This window comes from Crinia signifera, chromosome 11 (genome assembly GCF_055691185.1).
Source record: "Crinia signifera chromosome 11, ASM5569118v1, whole genome shotgun sequence".
NCBI classification, from domain to species: domain Eukaryota; kingdom Metazoa; phylum Chordata; class Amphibia; order Anura; family Myobatrachidae; genus Crinia; species Crinia signifera.
The window spans coordinates 50,893,627-50,917,053 of NC_139227.1; the positions used below are offsets into that span (position 1 = coordinate 50,893,627).

General features: G+C 44.6%; 1 protein-coding gene across 1 annotated transcript in view; it reads left to right on the forward strand.

Moving 5' to 3' along the window:
• LOC146046206 (mitochondrial inner membrane m-AAA protease component AFG3L1-like) overlaps window positions 1-23,427 on the forward strand; it is a 50,630-nt gene that overhangs the window by 758 nt on the left and 26,445 nt on the right. The window contains exons 2-7 of the mRNA XM_083165436.1: window positions 1,447-1,613; window positions 1,924-1,999; window positions 5,746-5,843; window positions 16,199-16,348; window positions 17,501-17,569; window positions 17,863-17,987. Coding sequence (XP_083021562.1) covers window positions 1,447-1,613; window positions 1,924-1,999; window positions 5,746-5,843; window positions 16,199-16,348; window positions 17,501-17,569; window positions 17,863-17,987 — 685 coding nt within the window. The remainder of the gene's footprint in view (window positions 1-1,446; window positions 1,614-1,923; window positions 2,000-5,745; window positions 5,844-16,198; window positions 16,349-17,500; window positions 17,570-17,862; window positions 17,988-23,427) is intronic.

Consider the following 23,427-nt stretch of genomic DNA (forward strand, 5'->3'; position numbering starts at 1 on the left):
TAGCATGCGATGCGATCTACGCGATTTTTCCGACCCAATGAAAAAAATCGGGTCCATCGCATCTGATTGCATGCCTTAAGTTAAGGCATGCAATCAAAAAATCGGGCGCCCAGATATTACACAAGTACCCACACAGCTATCACATTAATGTTATAGATATATATATATATATATCTGTACTGTTACTGGCTACCTAGCTCAGGGTTGCTGACTTTTTCAGTCTCCTCTCCGGGAGAAGCTCGGAGGGGAGACTTCCAGGGGAGACGAACGGCAGCGTTCGGGGAGGCTCTTGAGCGTGACGTCATTAATCCCCGCTAAAATGACGCGATTGTGACATTTTAGCTCCGCTCCTCCTCTGTGACCTGCGGATTGTGGCGTTTAAATGCAGAGGTCAGGGGGAAGACAGCGCAATCGGTGGGTGGCGTGGGGGTCCCCCAGAATCCGGGAAGGTTACCCACCTTTCCGGGGGGCCGGGAGGATGACCCGATTTTCGGGATCATCCCGGCCATTCCGGGAGGGTAGGCAACCCTGACCTAGCTGGCTGTGCAATAACCATGTGGCGCCGCTGAATTGGCTGCCTGGGTACTGCACAGCTCGGTAAATATGTTCCCCATGGCCGTGTCCCTTATTAGAATGCATCTAGTGCATATCTGTACATGTGATGTATATGTATGATGTATATCAGTACTGCCATTGTTACTTGTACTGATAACCCTTTGTATTACAGTATGCGCATTGTTATTTTTAATGTCTGTAAAGCGCCTTGAGTCCTGCGCTATATAAATAAAACTTACTAATGTCCTATAAGCATACTTGCCTACTTTTGGGAACTAATTTCAGGGAGATTGTAGTTGGTAAAATAATTTTGCACAGCACCCCCATTGAGGGGAGTGTCATGCTCCACCCTTAGAGCGTGTCTAGTTCCATATATGGAGAGACTGTGAAATGATTGTGCATGTTGCACCTAGAAGCGTGGGGGTGTACTGCTACATCTGAGAAGAATCTTTAAAATGACTTATATCCAAATGTAGATGAGCCCCAAAGCAGTTAGTAAGAGGTTTAGTGCTGGGAAATGGCACTGATGATTCAATGTAAATGTATCTATCTCTCATTCCTTTTTGCCCCAAAAATGTAACAGTGTAATGTGAGCTAAGTGAAATGAGGGAGATTGCTAGACTAATGAGGGAGAGAGGGAGATTGCTGCTATTTCAGGGAGTCTCCTGCAGAATGCAGGAGGGTAGGTAACTATGCCTATAAGCGACAATCAATCATTATGAAGTATTCTCCTCTGTTCTCGGAATATAATAACTAGGAACTTTCACATGGTGGCTCTTGTTACTGCCCGGAAACCCATAGATGCTGAACACTTTAGGCCTGATCGCGAAGGACCCATGGTGTGCCTCCAGAGCTGCCTATCTTAAATTCCGCTTTTCTATTTGTTGGAAGTTTCCAGGCATAAGAATGGGCAGAACAAGTCTGGCAGTGTCAGTGACATTGCCTCAGCCGCTTCCAGGGAGATGAGTCCCGGGCTGGGGCGCCTGCTCTGCGCCGGAGCTGTGAGAGGATGGGGTCGCGCTGTGTGGTACCGGGGTGTAGCAGGCGGGACACGCCGGGTGAGTGATGTCATGTAATGGTCTGAGTGTGGTACCCCTGTTCTTTATAGCTTACACATGTACCTCATTTCTCCACCAGTGCCTCATTTCTCCGCCTGTACCACCTGTACCTCATTTTTCCACCCGTACTACCTGTAACTCATTACCTACACTCTATGTGCCTTATTACATACACCTGTACCTGAGGAGTGGTTGATTTAACACAGGCGTGTCATAGCCAGAAGGTTTCTCTCCCACTGTGACGTCGCTTATGTTTAACATCTGTTTCCTAATAGCTGAGTGTGACATACCTGTCATTTGTTTTTTTCAGTCATTAACTGGCAGCCATGTGTTACAGCAGAGGCCACCTCCAATATTATCCTTTCTGGGCTCTAAACCATGGAGAGGTAAGTAACACTCCCTATATACAGTTCCCTTTATGCTTCACATTGCCCACAATAATGTTCATTTATTTTATAGATCCTTTATTAGGATTTATCTGCAATGGAAACTGCTTGAGCTGCTGACAATGCAAACATTACACTACCTTCCCAGTGATTTGCTTGTGATGTACATACTTATGTATATACTCCCAGAGGATGCCTGGGTGACATTGGCTAAGTCAGGGGACCATGAATGGATAACTACCGTGGCTCCCCCAGATGCAAGTGCACACTCCAGTATGTTTGTGCCAGTAGTTGCTGCAATTGTTCTCAGATGTGATGCTTATTTGCCTTAAAAATAATTTCCTCTTTCGTGCAGGCTAAAGCTGGGTACACATTACCGCAAATGATACAACGTTCTTAAGGGTTTCCCATGAACTCCCTGACAAACAATATAGTTCATACACACTGAATGATGTTTCAGAGAATATCGTTCAGTGACTATATCCAGGAGCATGCTGTTGATGATGATATAGTGCATGCACAAAAATATTATCGTGCATATTATCATTTAAAAAATCTCATCTAATATGTACCCAGTTTAATACTCAGAGACTGTTCAGGGTGCAGCAACAATTAAAATGTTCCTAAAAGAAACCAAATGATACTCTTGTTGTTCTGACAAGTGCTATAGAAATAAATAGTCTGCGCTCTCATCCACTTCTCTAAAAAAAGACTGTGGATTGCGCTTATATTAGCTGCTCAATTTTGTAATAAAAGTGCTAGAGAAAGTATAAGAATCGAGCGATTAATTATTTTGACAATGTGCAAGCCTTAAATATGCCTGAAGAGTAAATTAAATCTAAATGAAAAATAAATAATAATAAAAATATACCAGGTCGGACTGGCTGCCTGCTGGGCTTTGTGCGCCCTCTCCGTGTGCTGCCGCCATCTTGGATCCTCTGGCAGCTTCAGCTGGGATCTGGTGCCTCTGAAGTGCGGCCCTGTGACTTATGTGCGCTGGTGCCCCGGCAGGTGTCTCGGGGGGTGGAGGTACCTGGTGACCCTCCGGAAGATTGGCGGTGGAGAGCGGGAGTCGCCTCCTGAGGCGCGCTGCTCGAACGCACGGAGACGCCGGCGCCATCTTGCCCACCGGGCCCCTGAGCTGAGGTACCTGTGCTAACCTACTCTGGCGACCGCTGGGTTTCTCATCTTGTTCCTGCACTGGTCTCAGTGGGTGCCTTTGCTGTGTGATCTCTGGAACCTGCAGGGTCCACATGATATCTGCTGCGCACCGTCTGGCTGCACCTGGGTGAGACTACAGACAGTTGTCCTGCTGCTGCCGATCTTCTCTGAATAGTTGGTGATGTGCTAGCCATCACCAAACTGTAATCTATTAAGATCCTTATACAAGCAGCCTGCCTACTCTTGCTCAACTTGACAACCTGGCTGTGTACATTGCAGGCGTTGTGATGGATGTACAGCTGATTCTCAGGGCCATATCTGCCTCAGCTGACAGACTTGCTGACAGGATTGCTGATGTCCAGAAGCTAACCCTTTCTGCCTCTCCTGTCCCGGACAAATGTCCTCTTACTGTTCACCCCATAATGATGGAAGCATCTGTTCAACATACTCTGCTGGCTGTATGTGCCTCCTCTGACCGGCTTAATAATGGGCTTGCTGATATGCAGGGGGCTGATTCCTCTGCTCCCCATGTTCCTGATAAGCCTATTGCCGTGGATATGAAGATCCTGTCTAAGTGCCATGCCCCTGTGACCCCTGCAGCGCCTTTCTATGCATACATCTCAGATGGGCTCTATATGATGGATCTCCTTGGGTTTGAGACTCCTTGGTACCCCTCATCTATGTTCTTCACAGGGATCTCGTTCAAATCCGTGGCTTCATATTTCCACCTTATTCCTGATATGGTTCATCCATATGCACTCCATCGGCCTCTAGCGCTAGATAAGTGGGGCTTACAATATTGGATAATATATCCTGGACCCTCTCCTGATTATTCCCAAGTAAATTGGGCTGTCATTTGCTTATTTCTGTCATTTCAGGAGCTGGAGTCTTGGCCGGATTAGTGACTACTTATATGGTTGTTTAAGATGCCTCTCATGCTCTGCTTAAGACTTTATTATTTTTCTTACTTACACTGATTTTGCTCTTTACTATATGGTTTTGGGGATTGGCTGGACTGATTGTATTGCTTAGTGAGATGTCTTTTCAATGCCTATACTTTTTCTCCTTTAGCAATACCAATATTTTATTTTAATTTTTAATCACTAATGTTGCTCGTGAATATGTATATCCTGTTTATTTCCTAGACCTGGGCTTTATTAGTGTACAACGTGTAACCCTGCACTAAACTTTCTCCATGATGTGTGCACTATGATTGATGGAGAAGGTAGGGGAGTCACATTATAGCCTGTTACTATGGGCCTTATTTTGCTTCACTCTTTCTGACAAAATACTTCTTAGATGGACAAAACCATGTGCACTGCAGGGGGGCAGATGTAACATGTGCAGAGAGAATTAGATTTTGGTGAGTAATTTTGTTTCTGTGCAGGGAAAATACTGGCTGCTCTATTTTTACACTTCAATATAGATCTCACTTTGAAATAAAACCCCACCCAAATCTAACTCTCTCTGCACATTTTGCATATGCTCCCCTGCAGTGCACATGGTTTTGTCCATCTAAGAAGGATTTTGTCAGAAAGAGTGAACCAAAATAAGGCCCTATGTTAGGTCTGAGACCACTACCCCTTATGTATCCTTGATATAATATCCTGTAAGTAAGGGGGGGGGGGGGGGGGTCATGTAGTTTAGTGTAGGGTAGGTAATGGGATCCATGTACGCCTTAGTTGGGGGAGGGTTGTACAGGGTGGGGGGTTTTATGGGAGGTTTGATTTGGGTTTTTGGTGGTATTATTTTGTTAGAGTTAGTGGGTTTAGACTTTCCGACAGTAGACTAACTTTTTGATATATCTCTCACTTATAGTGTTACAGTACCATTTATAAAAATACTATGCGATTATGACTATATTATTTTATATGGGTGTATATGCCCGGATGGCGCTTTCGGGTACTGCGTTATATCCTTAGAAGTAACGGATGTCAAAATTGTCTACGTTACCTATGTTCATGCTACATGCTGTGTATGTTTGTAAGATTACTTATCACTATACGATTTGTTTCCTATGTCTGTCGGGATCTTGTTAGATTGTTTATATGTTGTGAAAATGCAATAAAAAAATACACAATTAAAAAATAATAATAATAAAAATATACCACATATTGTGGTTAATGTTTACAGCTCTTAATTGAGCCTGAGGGGGGGGGTGGGGTTTCCCCCGCAATGTCCAATATTGATAGCTTGCTATGGATGGTATTGAGTAAGTGTCCGGCAGGATAATAGCTTTTGGAGAGACTGGCTAGCTGACCCTACTCTTAACTAGCCTCCAGTCTGTATGCTGATGGTCTGATCATTGCTCATCACTCATCATCTGGTGCGGCTTTTTCCTCGCAACCAGAAGTTTGGGTGGGGGCTTCCAGTCCGGACAATGTGCGGCTGTGAACGCTTCCCCCTCTTCGCCAATGCGTTTTGAGGCTCTGAGGCCTCTTTGTCAAGGATATAGGGTTCTATGCCTACCAATAAGTAGAGCTGAGGAAAAAAACACACACCAGGGAATCCTCTAGATATAGGGAGGGATAGAAATCAAAAATACAACATATCCCTTTAATATCATTTCCACATTTCTCCTACAGAGAAGTCAAAAGAACCTGACTCCCAAGGCAGCAGTGGGGACAACAAGAAAAGAGATGACAAGAAGAAAGAGTCTGCCTGGTGGCAGAGGGTACAGAAGGTGAGACGTGAGAACAAATAGAGGGCGGTACTGTGACCTGGCAGAGCTTGCTCCTTGCGTGATGTAATGCAGACTATTACACGTGTCTCATGGGGAATAAGCTTGTATTACTGCAGGGGTTACTCGGGTACTAGGTGTGAGAATGGTGGCGGAGGATACAGAAGGTGAGACTGGTGCTGTCACCTGGCAGAGCTTCCCCCTTGCATGCTGTAATACAGACCAGCCCCTGTGTCTCATGGGTATTATGCTAGCATTACTGCAGGGGATTCAGTATGAAATCCCGGCGGTCGGAATCCCAGCGTTCAAAATCCCGTCAAGGGGGGACGTGAATCACCCCCCCCCCCTTGCGGTCTCACTGCTCTCGCCGCGCAGCCGGCCCGGTGCCTCGCTACGCTTGGCACGCTAATTTATTCTCACTCCAGGGGTGTTGTGGACACCCACGGAGGGAGAAAGTGTCGGGATTCCAGCGTCGGGATTCTGAACGCCGGGATTTAAACTGCATCCCTACTCTGGTACTAGGTGTGAGAATGGTGGCAGAGGATATAGAAGGTAAAATGGGAGAACACATGGTGCATTGTGCTGTCACCTGGCAGAGCTTCCTTCTTGCATGCTGTAATTCAGACCAGCCCCTGTGTCTCATGGGGATTATGCTTGCGTTACTGCAGGGTGACTCGGGTGCTAGATGTGAGAATGATGGCAGATTATTTTAGCTCCTCCTGCTCCTGTCATTTTACAGCAGTAGTCACTCCTCAGCGGTGCTGGCAGCTCCAGATTGGGTGGAAGAGCACTTCAGCAGAGACAGCAAGTGAAATTGAGCTTATAAAATGCTCATTGCAGTGTTTATAGCCTTGCACATACTCATATAGATATTTGCTTTGTGTATTTATATCTATTACTGCTAACCAGCTCCTCAATCTGGGAGCTCAGGTTAAGGGTGTGCTGGTCTCCCCAATATCTCTGAGTCCTTTCCTCACTTGCTTGTTAAGCATAACTGTGCACACATTAAGTGTTAGACTTCACATAGCTTCTATACACTTAACGCTGACTTTGACTGTTTGGTGTTTTACTGTGTGTTGTGGGGTGATACCTTTTCTACAATGGTTAGTGCTGCAAACCATGCAGGTTAACTTTCTAAGGGGGTTATTTTGGTTCACTCCTTCTGACAAATTCCTTCTTAGATGGACAAAACCATGTGCACTGCAGGTGTTGTAGATGTTACTTGTGCAGTGAGAATTAGATTTGGGTGGGGTTTTACTTCAAAGTGAGATCTATATTGCAGTGTAACCATAAAGCATCCAGTGCTTACCCTGCACAGAAACAAAATAACTCACCCAAATCTAATTCTCTCTGCACAATTTACATCTCCCCCCCTGCAGTGCACATGGTTTTATCCATCTAAGAAGGATTTTATCAGAGTGAACTAGAGTAAGGCCCTAAGTTTGTTCCTGCATCCACTTCTCAAGTCACTTGTGAACACTGTATGTCACCCCAGACTAGTGGGGGGTCCCCACAGCTCAGTGGTATCCCCACAATTGGGTGGGGATTCTCCGGAACCTCCCTGGGCAAGCAGCATTCAAAGTATGCTGGAATCTGTGTCCACTCAACTGACTGCAAATACATTGCAATCACAGAGAGTGCAATCACAGAGAGTGCAGCAGGATTTAACTGTCCTTTCTGCAAGGGTGGACATTCTCACTCCCATGGGTGGCCTGTCACACAAACGTGATTTATCTGCTGTAGAGCCTGACTCTGAGGAGGTGGCTGTTGAAGATGGGGAAGATGTGGATGACACACAACCAAGTTCCCAGGGGTCTCAGTCGCTGTTACAGGGTCTGAGTCCTTAATATTGGCCATAAGAGAAGTCCTTGATCACCCTCTGGCTGCACCTGTTGTTGAAGGTGATCCCCTTTTTCTTCTACGATCCCCATGGCAGCCATAACACTGGGATGTTTCCCTTCCCCCATAGATCAGACAGGAGTTTTTTCTCTAGGACCGCCCACCTTGGGTATAACAGCCTCCTCCTCCTTCACCTCAGTGTCTTTTTTTTTTTCCTGTCTCCGTTTAGAGAGGACAGAGTAGGAGTATTTGTTTTATTTCAAACAGGGTTACCTCTTATTATGGAGTGGCTTCCTGGGGAGGAGAAGATGTGAGGGGGATTGGATTTATCTATACCCCTGCACATACGCCCGTTTTACGTCTGCATAAAGTAATTGGGATGTACATACATTCTGGAGTTGGAGTCCGGCAAGGAAGGCAGCGTGGGCTAGAGACATGCGGCAGTCCAGGCTGTAAGCCGCGACTGCACGCTGCGGTGTTAAGCACTGTAAGGGCGGAAGTATGCGCCCAGAGCGCACTAAGTGTGTTCCCGGGAAACAGGGGGAAACACTTTCTGTTCCGCTCAGCCATCCTGACTGCTGCATAAACGCTACTCATGGCATCACACGCTGCACTGGAGTTAGCTGTTGCTGATATGGATGTGCCTTCTCCCCCTAAGCTGGATAATGCCCCTGTGAGGTAAGCCCTTTGGTTTTGGGCATTTAGAGGTTTTTATTTTCTAGTTACTCAGTATACTTATTATTTCTTATAGTGTGCCTACAGAAGGTACCCCCTGTACCGAAGAAAAGGCTTTCTAAGAAGAAATATATTGAGTCAAATTGCATGTCATGTGACAAGGTGTTTTCTGCCAGTCAAAACAAATCAATATGTGAAGATTGTGAAATAAGACATAAGGATCCCATAAGGGAAGTTATAAAGAAGAAATCAGAGCATACTGAGATATTAAGGGAACTTATGTCATGGATGAAGCAAAATTTCGTATCTAAAGATGAATTTGTACAGTCTCAGACAGCAAAGAGATCCAGATCACAAGCTGGACTGAGTCAGGATGATGGTTCATCAGGAATGGATGATCCAATAAAGGATTCCACGGATGAATCGGTTGAAATTGAGGATGATAGAACCTTCAATCTTGATATTGTGGAAAACGTATTAAAGAACATATATAAGGCGATGAACTACCAGGAAGCTCCAGGTACTTCAGTTGAAAAGGATCCTCTATTCGAAGACAGATCCAGAAAGGGAAGGTCCTTCCCAGTTAACAAAGTAGTAAGAGAAATAATTGCTAAGGAGTGGACTAATGTGGACAAGAATCTCACACTTAGTAACACAGTGGATAAGATGTATCCGTATAAGGATGAAGAATTTATTGGATGGTGTAAAATTCCAAAGGTGGATGCAGCGGTTTCAGAACTCACGTCGAGATCAACAATACCGGTAGAAGATGCACCAGCCTTCAAGGATTCTATGGACAAGAAGGTAGAAACCTCTCTACGAAAGGTGCATACTGCTTCCTCAGGAGCGCTCAGATCATCGGTGGCGATTGCATCTGTATCCTGTGCCCTTAGACTCTGGGCAGCCAACCTACATACTGATGTAGAAGACAAAATATCTAAGGCATATATATTACGCAACTTAGAAATAATGCAGAAATCCATTGACTATTTATGTGAAGCATCGCTTGACTCTGTATCCTTTGCGTCAAAATCCATGGCAGCTGGAGTAACAGCAAGAAGGGCGTTGTGGCTAAAGCCATGGAGTGCCAATGCAAATTCCAAAAATAAATTAACAGCATTACCCTTTGAGGGAAATTATTTATTCGGGTCCAAACTTGACGCCATGATCCAGAAACTATCAGGAGGTAAATCTGTCCGACTCCCACAGGACAGAAGAAATCGGTTTCCTTACCCAGGAACACCTAAACCATCTTTTAAAGAGGCGAGAAGTTACAGGCCTGGAAAACCATATTATAGAAGAGGGAATCCTAACCTATCTCGTCAGTCCTTTCGGCAGCCATTTCAGGGAAGATTTCAGTCTGACAGAGGTGGAAGACTATGGCTATCCACAAGGAATCAAGATAGGAGCGAGACTATTGAATTTGCCAGAGGCCTGGAGAAAGACGATTGGGGACAGATGGGTCCTGAATATAATACAGAAAGGTTATTCAATAGAATTTGCAAGATATCCGAGACAAGATCGGTTTTTAAGATCCAGAACACCAAGATTGATGGAAGAAAGGAGAGAGTTGTCACTGAAGATAGAACAACTACTAGAAATAAACGCTATAGAAGAAATTCCCAGGCGACATCACAGAAGGGGGTTTTACTCAAACTTATTTCTGGTGAAGAAGACCAATGGAGAATACAGGACAATCCTGGATCTGAGGGATCTGAACAAGACCATAAAGAAGATAAAGTTCAGGATGGAGAGCTTGACATCTATAGTGACTGGAATAAAGAAAGGGGCATTCTTAGCTTCAATAGACTTAAAGGACGCTTATTATCACATTCCAGTAAACACCTATCACAAAAGATTCTTCAGGTTCACTGAGTCAAACAGGCACTTCCAGTTCGCTTGCCTACCCTTTGGGCTAAGAACATCTCCGAGGGTATTCACAAAGGTCCTGGTCACCCTGATTGCAGAATTGAGAAAACTAGGAGTCCTGATATGGCCATATCTGGACGATCTGTTAATCGCGGGAGATTCGGAGGAAGAAGTTCTACAAAGTATAGAACTGACATTGTCAACTCTACAGAGGCACGGCTGGGTAATAAACGTAGCCAAGAGTCGTCTGTCACCAAGCCAAAATATTCAGTTCCTGGGCGTCCTAATAGATACTGTAAACTTCAACATTGTTCTTTCACCAGAGAGATGTTTGAGAATTCAGGGAATGATAGAGACCGTTCTATATTCAAAGAAGGTGACACTGATTATGGCAGTACAATTGTTGGGCATGATGACGTCCTGCATAAAAGTTATACCATGGGCCCAGGCAAATATGAGGAAACTACAAGGGTACCTGATACCTCTGATTCGAAGAGGATGCAGGGACCATCATTTAATAGTACTAAAAGACTCAATAAGAAGATCCATATTATGGTGGACAAGAGACCTGGAGGAGAAGAAGTCCAGTCTGGAGAGTCTGAATTATGTGGTATTAACCACAGATGCCAGCCTAACTGGTTGGGGTGCACACATGACGAATGCATCAGTACAAGGAGTATGGTCCCTGGAAGAAGCAATGAATTCCTCAAATGTAAGAGAACTTCAAGCGGTCTGGGAAGCAATAAGACAATTGAAGAATTACACAGAGGGGAATCATGTCAGAATCATGTCAGACAATGTGACGGTGGTCTCACACATAAATCATCAAGGAGGCACCAGGAGCAAAAAACTGATGAGAATGTCAGAGGATATTATGACCTGGGCAGAGAGATATCTTCTCTCAATCTCGGCAGTGTACATACCAGGCAGAAGAAATATAATCGCAGATTTCCTGAGTCGAAAGTTACTGGATCCAGGAGAATGGGAACTGAACGAAGATGTATTCAGAGAGATAATACAGAAGTTCGGAGTTCCGGAGGTAGACCTGATGGCTACTCACTCCAACAGAAAGGTGAGGACATTCTGCTCAAAATATTATCATGCCCAAGCAGCAACGTTGGATGCCTTTACAATCAAATGGCAGTTCAAACTAGGGTACATATTTCCACCTTTTCCCTTGATAGGCAGGGTGATAAAGAAGATACAAGAGGACAAAGTAGACCTGGTGGCAATCCTACCATATTGGCCACGGAGGGGTTGGTTCTCGAATGCCCTACGACTATCTGTACAGAAACCATGGGAGTTGCCCAACTGACCGGATCTGCTGAAGCAAGGTCCAGTACTATACTCAGAACCAGCGACATGTCTAAGGGCGTGGAGATTGAGCGGCAAATACTAAAGAAGCATAATCTCTCATCACAGGTCACTGACATGATGCTGAAGGCCAGAAAAGACGTCTCCTCATTAGTGTATTACAGGACATGGATAAAATTCATCGAATGGGGTCAGTTCTCAGGTGAATATTCCAAGATTTCCACTGGAGAAGTATTACAAATCCTGTTTGACGGTTTCCTATTAGGTTTAGCAACAGCCACCATCAAGGCACAAGTTTCGGCCTTAAGTGTTCTGCTGGACAGACCATTAGCTGAAGAGAAGATTTTAAAGAGGTTCAGCAGGGCCATGAAGAAAATTAGGCCTCCGATCAAGTCGATTGTGGCCCCATGGGACTTAAACCTATTGCTTACAGTATTAACCAAGCATTCATTTGAACCACTTATAGACATTCCGCTCAAACTACTTACTTTGAAAGTGGTCTTTCTCGTAGCAGTCACCTCAGCTAGGAGGGTGAGTGAGCTACAGGCGCTGTGGATTGAAGAACCCTATCTTATTGTGTTTCCTGATAGGGTGGTGCTGAGAACACACCCACAATTCTTACCTAAGGTTATCTCAAGATTTCACCTCAATCAAGAGATAACACTTCCCGAGTTCTATCCAAATCTTCAGAATGAAGAGGAAGAAATGTGGCACAAATTAGATCTGGTGAGAGCCATCTCTATATATCTGGAAAGAACCAAGACTTTTAGATCCACTAAGCATCTATTTGTAATTCCAGAAGGGATAAAGAAAGGAGGAGCACCAGTTAAGCAAACTATCTCAAGGTGGATAAGAGAGGTTATCCCATTTGCCTAAAAGAAGGAAAACAAAGTGGCGCCCCCTATCGTCCAGGCACATTCCACTTGGGCAGTCTCCACATCATGGGCGAATAAGGCGAAGGCATCTATTACAGAGATCTGTAGGGCTGCTACCTGGTCCTCGGTCCATACTTTCTCTAACCATTACGCACTTAATGTATCTACTGCCCACTTTGGGAACCATGTTCTGCAAGGAGCTATGTCCGTTTGACTGGCTTCGCCATATTAAATTTTTCATGCAGCTATCCCTCCCGTGTGTTTTTACTTGGGTATGTCCCAGTGTTATGGCTGCCATGGGGATCGTAGAAGAAAGAGTAGAATTATACTCACAGATAATTCCTTTTTCTTCCTAGAGATCCCATGGCAGCCACTTATTGCCCTCCCGTGTTATTGTGTTTTTTCTCCAGGAGTATGGAGACACTCAAGACACTGAGGTGAAGGAGGAGGAGGCTGTTATACCCAAGGTGGGCGGTCCTAGAGAAAAAACTCCTGTCTGATCTATAGGGGAAGGGAAACATTCCAGTGTTATGGCTGCCATGGGATCTCTAGGAAGAAAAAGGAATTATCGGTGAGTATAATTCGACTCTTTTGTGTCTCAAAAAAAGGCAGGATGTGGTATTCCCTGAACAGGCTGATTTGGAAGATGCTTTCAAATCGGCTTGGAAAAATCCTGATGAGATTTCAGGTGTCCATACGCTTCAAGTCCACTTTCCCCTTTGATGCCGCCGACAGGCGGGTGTGAGAGGAGCCTCCAGTTGTAGATGCTTCTATGTCCCGTTTGTCTAAAAAGGTGGTGCTCCCGGTACCTGGGACTTCCACATTTAAAGGTGCAGTGGATAAAAAGCTAGACTGTACACTCAAGTCTATGTATACGGCCAGTGGGGCGGTTATGCTCCCGGTACTCGCTAGTTGCTGGATGGCAAAGTCCATTCATACCTCGGCGACCCAAATCCAAGAGGGATTGTTGGGAGACATGTCCACGGCCCAGGTGGCTGATTACCTCCATCACATACAAGATGTAGCTAAGGTGCTTTGTGACGCACAAAAGGAGGTGGGCGCTATTAATGCACGTAACTCGGCCATGGTGTTCTCTGCCCACAGGGCTCTGTGGCTGCATCAGTGGGTTGCTGATGCTGACTCCAAACGCAGTGTGAAGAACCTTCCTTTCACGGTAAAGAGCTAGATGAGTTGATTTCTAAAGCTATGGCCGGAAAGTCAGTAGTCCTTTCAGACCGGCAGATTTCGCCCTAAGGTGAGAGGTGGCTCTAACGCTAACAGAGGCCTGCGTGGTAAATTCAGAAAGTCTGGGTCCTCTGCACCTTCAGACTGCAGCTCAGGTGCAGCGTCCCAAAAGCCCTTAGCATGACGGGCTACAACCACCACGAGACTTACTCGCCTGTCGTTTATCAGCCAGGTGTGGGAGGATTCCTGCCTCAGTCCATGGGTCAGGGGTCTTATTTCCCACGGCTACAAGCTGGAGTTCGACAAGTTGCCACCTGCATTGTTTTCTACGAATTCTGCAGTCAGGCTTGGACCTGGGCCTACGGTTCGGTTCCTTGAAAGTACAGATTTTGTCTCTTTCCGTTTTTTCTTTCAAAGGAAATTGGCTAGCATTCCGGAAGTACAGACATTTCGCCGGGGAGTTGGAGGATTCAAACCCCCTTTGTGCCACCTACGGCTCCCTGGGACCTTGCTGTGGTCTTAGGGTTCATGCAGTTGTCTTGGTTTGAACCACTGGCGTCAACTGATTTGAAGTACTCGCGTGTCAGTTAGGTGCTTTATCTTGCAGGAGTCCTTATCTGGTGTTTCACGCAGATAGGGCAGAACTGAGAACAAAACAGCAGTTTTTGCTGAAGGTTGTCTCGGCTTTCCATCTGAACCAGGCTATTGTGGTTCCATCACCCTAGGAGGTACTTGTGTATTTTCACGGCGCCCATCGCATACCATAAGGCATACGATGGTATACGATGCGAGGCAATACAATGTTAGCAGATGTAATACAATTTCAAATTGTATACCATCGAATTGTATGGTATAAGATTTTAAATTGTATAAGCACCCTAATGGGTGTTTTCAATGTTAAATGTGCCCCCTATAAGATAAATAATTGTATAAGCACCGTAATAGGTGCTTACAATGTTAAAAGCACCCCCACGCCACCCGTGCTATCAACGCCAACCCGAAGCGTGGTGAGCGTCGGCGGTACGCATCCTCCGACCTTTTCATACCCCCACTATCCACGTCGGTGTGAAGTTGACTTTATATAGTGTGGCGAGTGCAGCGAGCCACCGAGCCCGAAGCGTGGCGAGCGCAGCGGAATACATGTGAAGTACATGTTCTTGCCACACTATATAAAATCAACTCCACGCCGACGTGGATAGTGGGGGTATGAAAAGGTCGGAGGACGCGTACCGCCGCCCCTCTCGGGCTCACTGCGCTAGCCACGCTTCGGGTTGGCGTTGATAGTGGCAGTGGCGTGGGGGTGCATTTAACATTGTAAGCACCTATTAAGATTGTATATACAATTGCATCTCATTGCATTGTATGCCATATACAATTTTAAATGGAATACAATGCCATACGACTGAATATCGTGGGCGCCGTGATATTACACAAGTACCCCCTGGGATTCCGGAATCCCTGGATGTGGTTCGTGCGCTTAGGGCCTATGTTGGTAGAACGGCCAGGCTACGCAAGACTGATTGTCTTTTTGTGCTTTATGATGCCCAGAAAAAGGCTTTGTCGGCATCTATTGCACGTTGGATTTGTGCTACTATTAGTCAGGCTTATGGAGCGGCTGATTTACCGGTTCCACCTTCTGTGCAGGCTAATTCCACGAGAGCGGTGGACGCATCCTGGGTGGCTGCTCGGGGAGTGTTGGCTCTGCAATTATGCAGAGCAGCTACTTGGTCGGCTCAACACACTTTTGTAAAGTTCTACGTCTTGGCCAAAGGGGAGACCCAGTTTGGGCAGGTGGTGCTGCAGCTGTCTACGCACGTACCCCCCCCCCCCCCTTCTGAAAGCTTTGGTACATCCCCCAATGTATTGAGAACCCAGTATACCAAATGAATGATGTGCGGAGTTCTACTGCATCTTGTCACTTCAATGGGTGACGTATTTTGGCTTGTTGCCTATGTTGTCACAGGTGATATTTGCTTGTAGTGTTCTACAAGGAGTAAACTGTTTTTTTTACCAGTTATAAATGTTTAAGGGTGTGCTGGTATGAATCTCACCGCATTCACATATAGTTATATCCTTACCTCTCCTCGGGCACAGTTTTTACCTTAACTGAGGTGGAGGAGGAAGTAGTAGAGGGGAGGAGCCAGTACACCCACTGTAAAGAGTTCTATATGCTTGTCTCCTGCGGAGGACCTCTTCTTCCCCAATGTATTGAGAACCCAGTATACCATATTAACTGCGTGAAGAGGATTTACCGGTATGTATTAAAATCATATTTAAAATGTTGACATCCTGCACAGACTGGCCAACGGAGTGTTTAAACTCTAGGAGGGTATGTTAAGGACACGGGGGAGTTAGGATTAGGGATATTTAGTCACAGATGTTCTCAGCATGTCCCTGTTGGGCCTGGGAAAACACAGCTGCAGCTGCTGAACCATGCCAGTCCCCCCTAGACCACCAGTTGGGTCTTGTTGACAAAATGACGACGCCCATTGTTGTGACTGGTGGAAGGGGATTGCTTCCCCATCTGAATAGAGATCATGACCTGATGGTTACAGACATTTTCATAAACACTACAGTATCTTTCCGTCTTATCACCACCAGGGGGACTTTCCGTGGGATGATAAAGATTTCCGCAGCCTCCTCTTCCTGGCAGCTGGACTTGCCTTTGGGTTCACCGTGTTTTACCTGAAAGACTCTGGAAAGGAGATCAGCTGGAAAGAGTTTGTGCAGCTGTACCTAGAGAGAGGGCTGGTGAGTGAGGCCGTATGGCAAGTACTTTATTACTACGTAATATCATGATTTATATCTGTGAGCTGAGATCTGCCCCATGATATCCAACCATCCATTATGTGCCTTTCCATCTCACCCACCGATGGTCAGTGTTCTTTCTAGCACCCTGCATCTTTCTTAACCTGTGCAGTTCCTCTTCCCTGCCTGGGGTATCGCGATCTCCTGTGGTGCTTCTATAGCACGGGGCTGGTCTGTATATCAGTGCTGAAATGCAGACCACACTGTGCTAGAAGCACCACAGCAGTGGGTCCCCTCAGGCAGGGAAGATTAGGAAATGTGCAAGGTGTTAGAATAATCACTATATCCTTTTCCCTTTCTTTGTAAGGCCACATTGCCCTGCAGGTATTTACCATATGGACTTGGCTAGCCTCTTCCAGTCAATGACAGTAGGCGGTATTCCCCTCTCGCTATAATCATTTCTTCCTGAGTTGCTGAGAAAGTTGCCAGCGGAGCTTTTCAATTGTTGCTCAATTTGGGCGTGATCAGCTGCTTTGACCTGCCTTCCAGCTTGTAAAGTTACTTGTTTGACGGTCAAACAGGACTCTTCCCATTGCATTGATTAGTTTATTCGGGTTTAGCTCTTTTACGTGGATACATGCAACACTAATGCTATAAATTAGACATTTTGCTCATTCGCAGTAGCAAAAAAAGATTCAACTACGCAGACATCGGTTTTGTGTGGACCTCTGAATCAGGCCCTGAATCACTCCAGCAATTCCGTATGAACTGGAGGTACCCAAATAGATTTATTTATTTATTATTTATTTACAGTTTCTTATATAGCGCAGCAGATTCCGTTGCGCTTTACAATAGTAGACAGTGATAAGACAAACTGGGTAACAACAGACAGACTTGGAGGTAGGAGGGCCCTGCTGCAAGCTTACAATCTATAGGGATATAGGGGGGAAACATAAGGACAGAAGAGATGGTTCACCCTCCAGTGTTCCTATAGGTGTCAATGGTTAGCCTTGAGTTTGATAGCTTGTTGGCCAAATGAGCCCCCTGGCTAAAGCTGCTGTGAGGAGATAACTCTGTGTAGGGCTTCCGATAATTGTGTTGATGATGCAGGATCTCTGTGTCTTATGTCCTAATTGGCCTCTGTCATTTCTGCAGGTGGATCGTCTGGAGATTGTAAACAAGCAGTACGTGAGGGTGATCCCTGGACATGGCGCCACAGCAGAGGTTTGTACTATGGCTGCTGTGTGCTGCTAATTACCAGTGGTCTCTGATAATGGATAAATACAGCCAATGCTAAGAATAACCATTGAACCATTGTCCAGAGTGTCCCTTTTTTATAGCACCCTGTAGTTTTTTTTTTTTTTAATAAAGAAATGTGTTTGAGAATCGAGGTGATAACTAAGAACAGACATTCCCAAATCCAATAGGACGTATCGTCACTCAGCAACTGAATAATGCAGTGCATTCATTGGTTATCAGGGCTGCAGTACAATGTCTGTCATTAATGTGACCTACAGGCACACGCATGGTTTAACATTGGCAGTGTGGACAGCTTTGAGCGCAACCTGGAGATTGTGCAGAACGACCTGGGAATAGAACCGGCTGATCGTGTCACCGTCGTGTACAGCACCGAGAGCGATGGGTGAGTTCAACTGTGATAGGAGTTGGGCAATTGAAAATGGAGCTTACAGTAATGCATATGGGACAGCTGTGTTCCCCATTCTCTTGCAGTTAAGGCCCATACACACTAGAAGATTTTCATTTCAAAAGACTTTGCCAAAGTAGTGTGTACACACTGTGCAATTTTCCTCAAAGTGCAAATCTTTCATTATAAAAGGCGATTTACATAATGGGTGGGGTTTGAATTCCATTGGTTCCATATTTACATTACTGGCAGTGACACGGGGGGAGGGGGGGGGGGATGCAGCCTCCAGCGAGTCGCTCCACGGGGGGGGGGGGGTGTGGTTGTGCGGGCGCCGGAGCAAGTCAGCGGTGGTGCAGTGTGGCTCAACTGGCTTTAAGGGGGACGGGGTGCGGGTGCCAGTCACCTTGCTCCACGCCACTGACCTGCTCCCAGGTGCCGCCCTCCAGTGGGCCGGCACTGCCCCACCAATGTATATTTAAATGCAAACTGCATATATATGTGTGTGTATGTATGTATGTATGTGTGTGTATATGTATATATATATATATATATATATATATATATATATATATATATATATATATATATATATTCACTCACTCACCTTAACATTCAAATAATCAATTAAATAAATAATGGGGTTTTATTTGAATGTTAAAGTGAGTTAGTTTGTTGTAGTGAGTGCTGGGCCCCCCGTGTTTGTATTTACTAGAGTGTGTGGTCACAGGCCAATGCACCCCATTCTTAGGAATGGCGAGTGTGTTAGGGTACGTGTGTGTGTGTATATATGTATATATATATATGTATATATGTATGTGTATGTATATATATATATATATATATATATATATATATATATATATATATATATATATATATATATATATATATATATATATATATATATATATATATATATATATATATATATATATATATATATATACACAATATCCTTGGAAACCTTGACCAGGTAAAGCCCAGGGAAATGAGGCGGCACTCAGTCGACTTGTGCAGTAGATTTTTATAGGGTATTACAAATTAAAGTACATGCGTTATTCGTAACGTTTCGAGACTACATCAGTCTCGTCTTCAAGACGTGCGCTTAGAAAAGTGCAAGGTGCATTGTGCAAATAGAAGCAGGAATACAGAGCTCGTAGGCTCTCTTACCTTAAATGTGCTGCGTGTGGGGTAGAGATTGCGATCCCCGCTGTCTGGACCCGACTGACAGCTTCCGGGTGTACGGCTCCGCCTCTCTGACGTGGCCGTTGCCATGGCACCTATGGACGCTGCCTGTCTCCGTGCCTCAGATTTGGGGAAAGCTTTCTCAGTAAGACCAGCGTATCTGCTGGAAAAGTGCAAAGCGTGCATAAAATAAACCATAACAAAACAAGTGAAAGCAGCATATTAGAAAAGCATTGGCTAAAAAGTTCAAAGGTAATGACTAAATGTTTGTGGAACCTTTTGAATGAACTATAGCAAGTGTGCATAACGTATGTGCACAGACATGTGAGCGGGTGTCATGGTCCGCGCTCATTGTGGTAGCGGGCATCAAGCAACCTCTGCATATTTCTTACATGGTATTGTAGTGACATACATTGGCAGTTTTATATAAAGATATAAAGATATCTGTGATAAACAGTCTGTACTCAAAACAATTAAACAAACTGTCTGTCTTATACACATTGGCATATATGCTTTACTATGTATGCTGTCTATGTCAAGGGGTTAGGAGAATCAAAAGGGTGATCAATTCAATATGAAAAATTCAAATTGAAAAATTCAATTTGAAAAAAGGGGGGAGAACTGCTGTCGGTAGGATTCTAGATAAATGAATTCCAAGCAATTTTTTCGTTTAAACCCTGGGGGGCTAGTGCGTTCAGTCGGAATATCCAAGCCGACTCTCGTTGTGTCAGCAGTTTCTGTCGATCTCCTCCCCGTGGGAGTGGGGGAATATGATCAATAATCATGCTTTTTAAACTTTCCACACTGTGACCACACTGTTTAAAGTGCTTGGCCACCGGTTGCTCAATTTTTTCACCGCTGAGGCAAGCTTTTATAGCCGAGCGGTGAAGTGCCATGCGGTCCCTAAACGTCCGAATGGTTTGCCCCACATAGTATTTACCACAGGGGCATATAATTATATATATGATAAATTGGGATTTACAAGATACCACGTGATTAATCTTGTATTTTTGGCCCGTATTAGGGTGATTGAATTCTGATCCCGCTATCATGGTACTGCATGTGGTGCATTTGGGGCATTTGTAGCACCCTGGTTTCTTTCTCTGTACATTAAAAATGGGGACCTCAGTTTTAGACGGGATATTAGTTTTCACCAGCATATCGCGTAGATTTCTTCCGCGTTTATAGCTGGGCATGATGGTTTTATTTTTAAAGTAAGGCAGAGATTTGTCTGTTGTTACCAGAGGCCATACCGCTTTGGTGGCTCTCGGAAGGGCCATGCTAGCTGGTGTGTACGTGGTCACAAAGGGGATTCTTTGAGCTGCGGTTTGTTTTGGGGGGCGTGGCTTGAGCAATTGATCCCTGGGTATTAGCATCACTTCGGATTTTTGTTGTTTTAATATACCGGGGTCATAACCCCTCTCGATGAATTTCATGACCTGGTTATCTAGAGCCTCACCAAGGGCAGAGGGGTCACTGGTGATCCTGGCCACCCTGATCATCTGCGATTTAGGCAGTGCCCTTTTTAATGATGGAGCATGATAACTACTGTTTTTCAGCAGGGTATTCCTGTCTGTCTCTTTGTTGAAAACACATGTGGTTATGGATTGATTATTTAAAGATACAGTGACATCTAAATAATTAATACTGGATTTGCTCATTGTGTGGGTTAGTTTAATGGGGCTGTCTGACAAATTGATATTGCATATGATGTCCTCCAGATCTTCCATGGTCCCTTCCCAGATTAAGAACAAATCATCAATGTATCTGGTGTACATGATTATTCGGGAACTGATGATGGTATCTGTAAAGAAAAAATTGTTTTCTTGTTCAAACATAAAAACATTTGCTAATGATGGAGAGACATTCGAGCCCATTGAGCACCCAGTGAGCTGTAAATAATATGAGCCGTGATGCAAAAAATAATTACGAGTAAGGGTTAATTCCAAAAGATCCAAAAACAGAATAATATCCAAAGAAGAAAAATGAACTCGATGTAGAAATGATCGCATGGCTGCCACGGCTTGTCCATGAAGGATAAACCTATACACGGTTATCCCTCATGGACAAGCCGTGGCAGCCATGCGATCATTTCTACATCGAGTTCATTTTTCTTCTTTGGATATTATTCTGTTTTTGGATCTTTTGGAATTAACCCTTACTCGTAATTATTTTTTGCATCACGGCTCATATTATTTACAGCTCACTGGGTGCTCAATGGGCTCGAATGTCTCTCCATCATTAGCAAATGTTTTTATGTTTGAACAAGAAAACAATTTTTTCTTTACAGATACCATCATCAGTTCCCGAATAATCATGTACACCAGATACATTGATGATTTGTTCTTAATCTGGGAAGGGACCATGGAAGATCTGGAGGACATCATATGCAATATCAATTTGTCAGACAGCCCCATTAAACTAACCCACACAATGAGCAAATCCAGTATTAATTATTTAGATGTCACTGTATCTTTAAATAATCAATCCATAACCACATGTGTTTTCAACAAAGAGACAGACAGGAATACCCTGCTGAAAAACAGTAGTTATCATGCTCCATCATTAAAAAGGGCACTGCCTAAATCGCAGATGATCAGGGTGGCCAGGATCACCAGTGACCCCTCTGCCCTTGGTGAGGCTCTAGATAACCAGGTCATGAAATTCATCGAGAGGGGTTATGACCCCGGTATATTAAAACAACAAAAATCCGAAGTGATGCTAATACCCAGGGATCAATTGCTCAAGCCACGCCCCCCAAAACAAACCGCAGCTCAAAGAATCCCCTTTGTGACCACGTACACACCAGCTAGCATGGCCCTTCCGAGAGCCACCAAAGCGGTATGGCCTCTGGTAACAACAGACAAATCTCTGCCTTACTTTAAAAATAAAACCATCATGCCCAGCTATAAACGCGGAAGAAATCTACGCGATATGCTGGTGAAAACTAATATCCCGTCTAAAACTGAGGTCCCCATTTTTAATGTACAGAGAAAGAAACCAGGGTGCTACAAATGCCCCAAATGCACCACATGCAGTACCATGATAGCGGGATCAGAATTCAATCACCCTAATACGGGCCAAAAATACAAGATTAATCACGTGGTATCTTGTAAATCCCAATTTATCATATATATAATTATATGCCCCTGTGGTAAATACTATGTGGGGCAAACCATTCGGACGTTTAGGGACCGCATGGCACTTCACCGCTCGGCTATAAAAGCTTGCCTCAGCGGTGAAAAAATTGAGCAACCGGTGGCCAAGCACTTTAAACAGTGTGGTCACAGTGTGGAAAGTTTAAAAAGCATGATTATTGATCATATTCCCCCACTCCCACGGGGAGGAGATCGACAGAAACTGCTGACACAACGAGAGTCGGCTTGGATATTCCGACTGAACGCACTAGCCCCCCAGGGTTTAAACGAAAAAATTGCTTGGAATTCATTTATCTAGAATCCTACCGACAGCAGTTCTCCCCCCTTTTTTCAAATTGAATTTTTCAATTTGAATTTTTCATATTGAATTGATCACCCTTTTGATTCTCCTAACCCCTTGACATAGACAGCATACATAGTAAAGCATATATGCCAATGTGTATAAGACAGACAGTTTGTTTAATTGTTTTGAGTACAGACTGTTTATCACAGATATCTTTATATCTTTATATAAAACTGCCAATGTATGTCACTACAATACCATGTAAGAAATATGCAGAGGTTGCTTGATGCCCGCTACCACAATGAGCGCGGACCATGACACCCGCTCACATGTCTGTGCACATACGTTATGCACACTTGCTATAGTTCATTCAAAAGGTTCCACAAACATTTAGTCATTACCTTTGAACTTTTTAGCCAATGCTTTTCTAATATGCTGCTTTCACTTGTTTTGTTATGGTTTATTTTATGCACGCTTTGCACTTTTCCAGCAGATACGCTGGTCTTACTGAGAAAGCTTTCCCCAAATCTGAGGCACGGAGACAGGCAGCGTCCATAGGTGCCATGGCAACGGCCACGTCAGAGAGGCGGAGCCGTACACCCGGAAGCTGTCAGTCGGGTCCAGACAGCGGGGATCGCAATCTCTACCCCACACGCAGCACATTTAAGGTAAGAGAGCCTACGAGCTCTGTATTCCTGCTTCTATTTGCACAATGCACCTTGCACTTTTCTAAGCGCACGTCTTGAAGACGAGACTGATGTAGTCTCGAAACGTTACGAATAACGCATGTACTTTAATTTGTAATACCCTA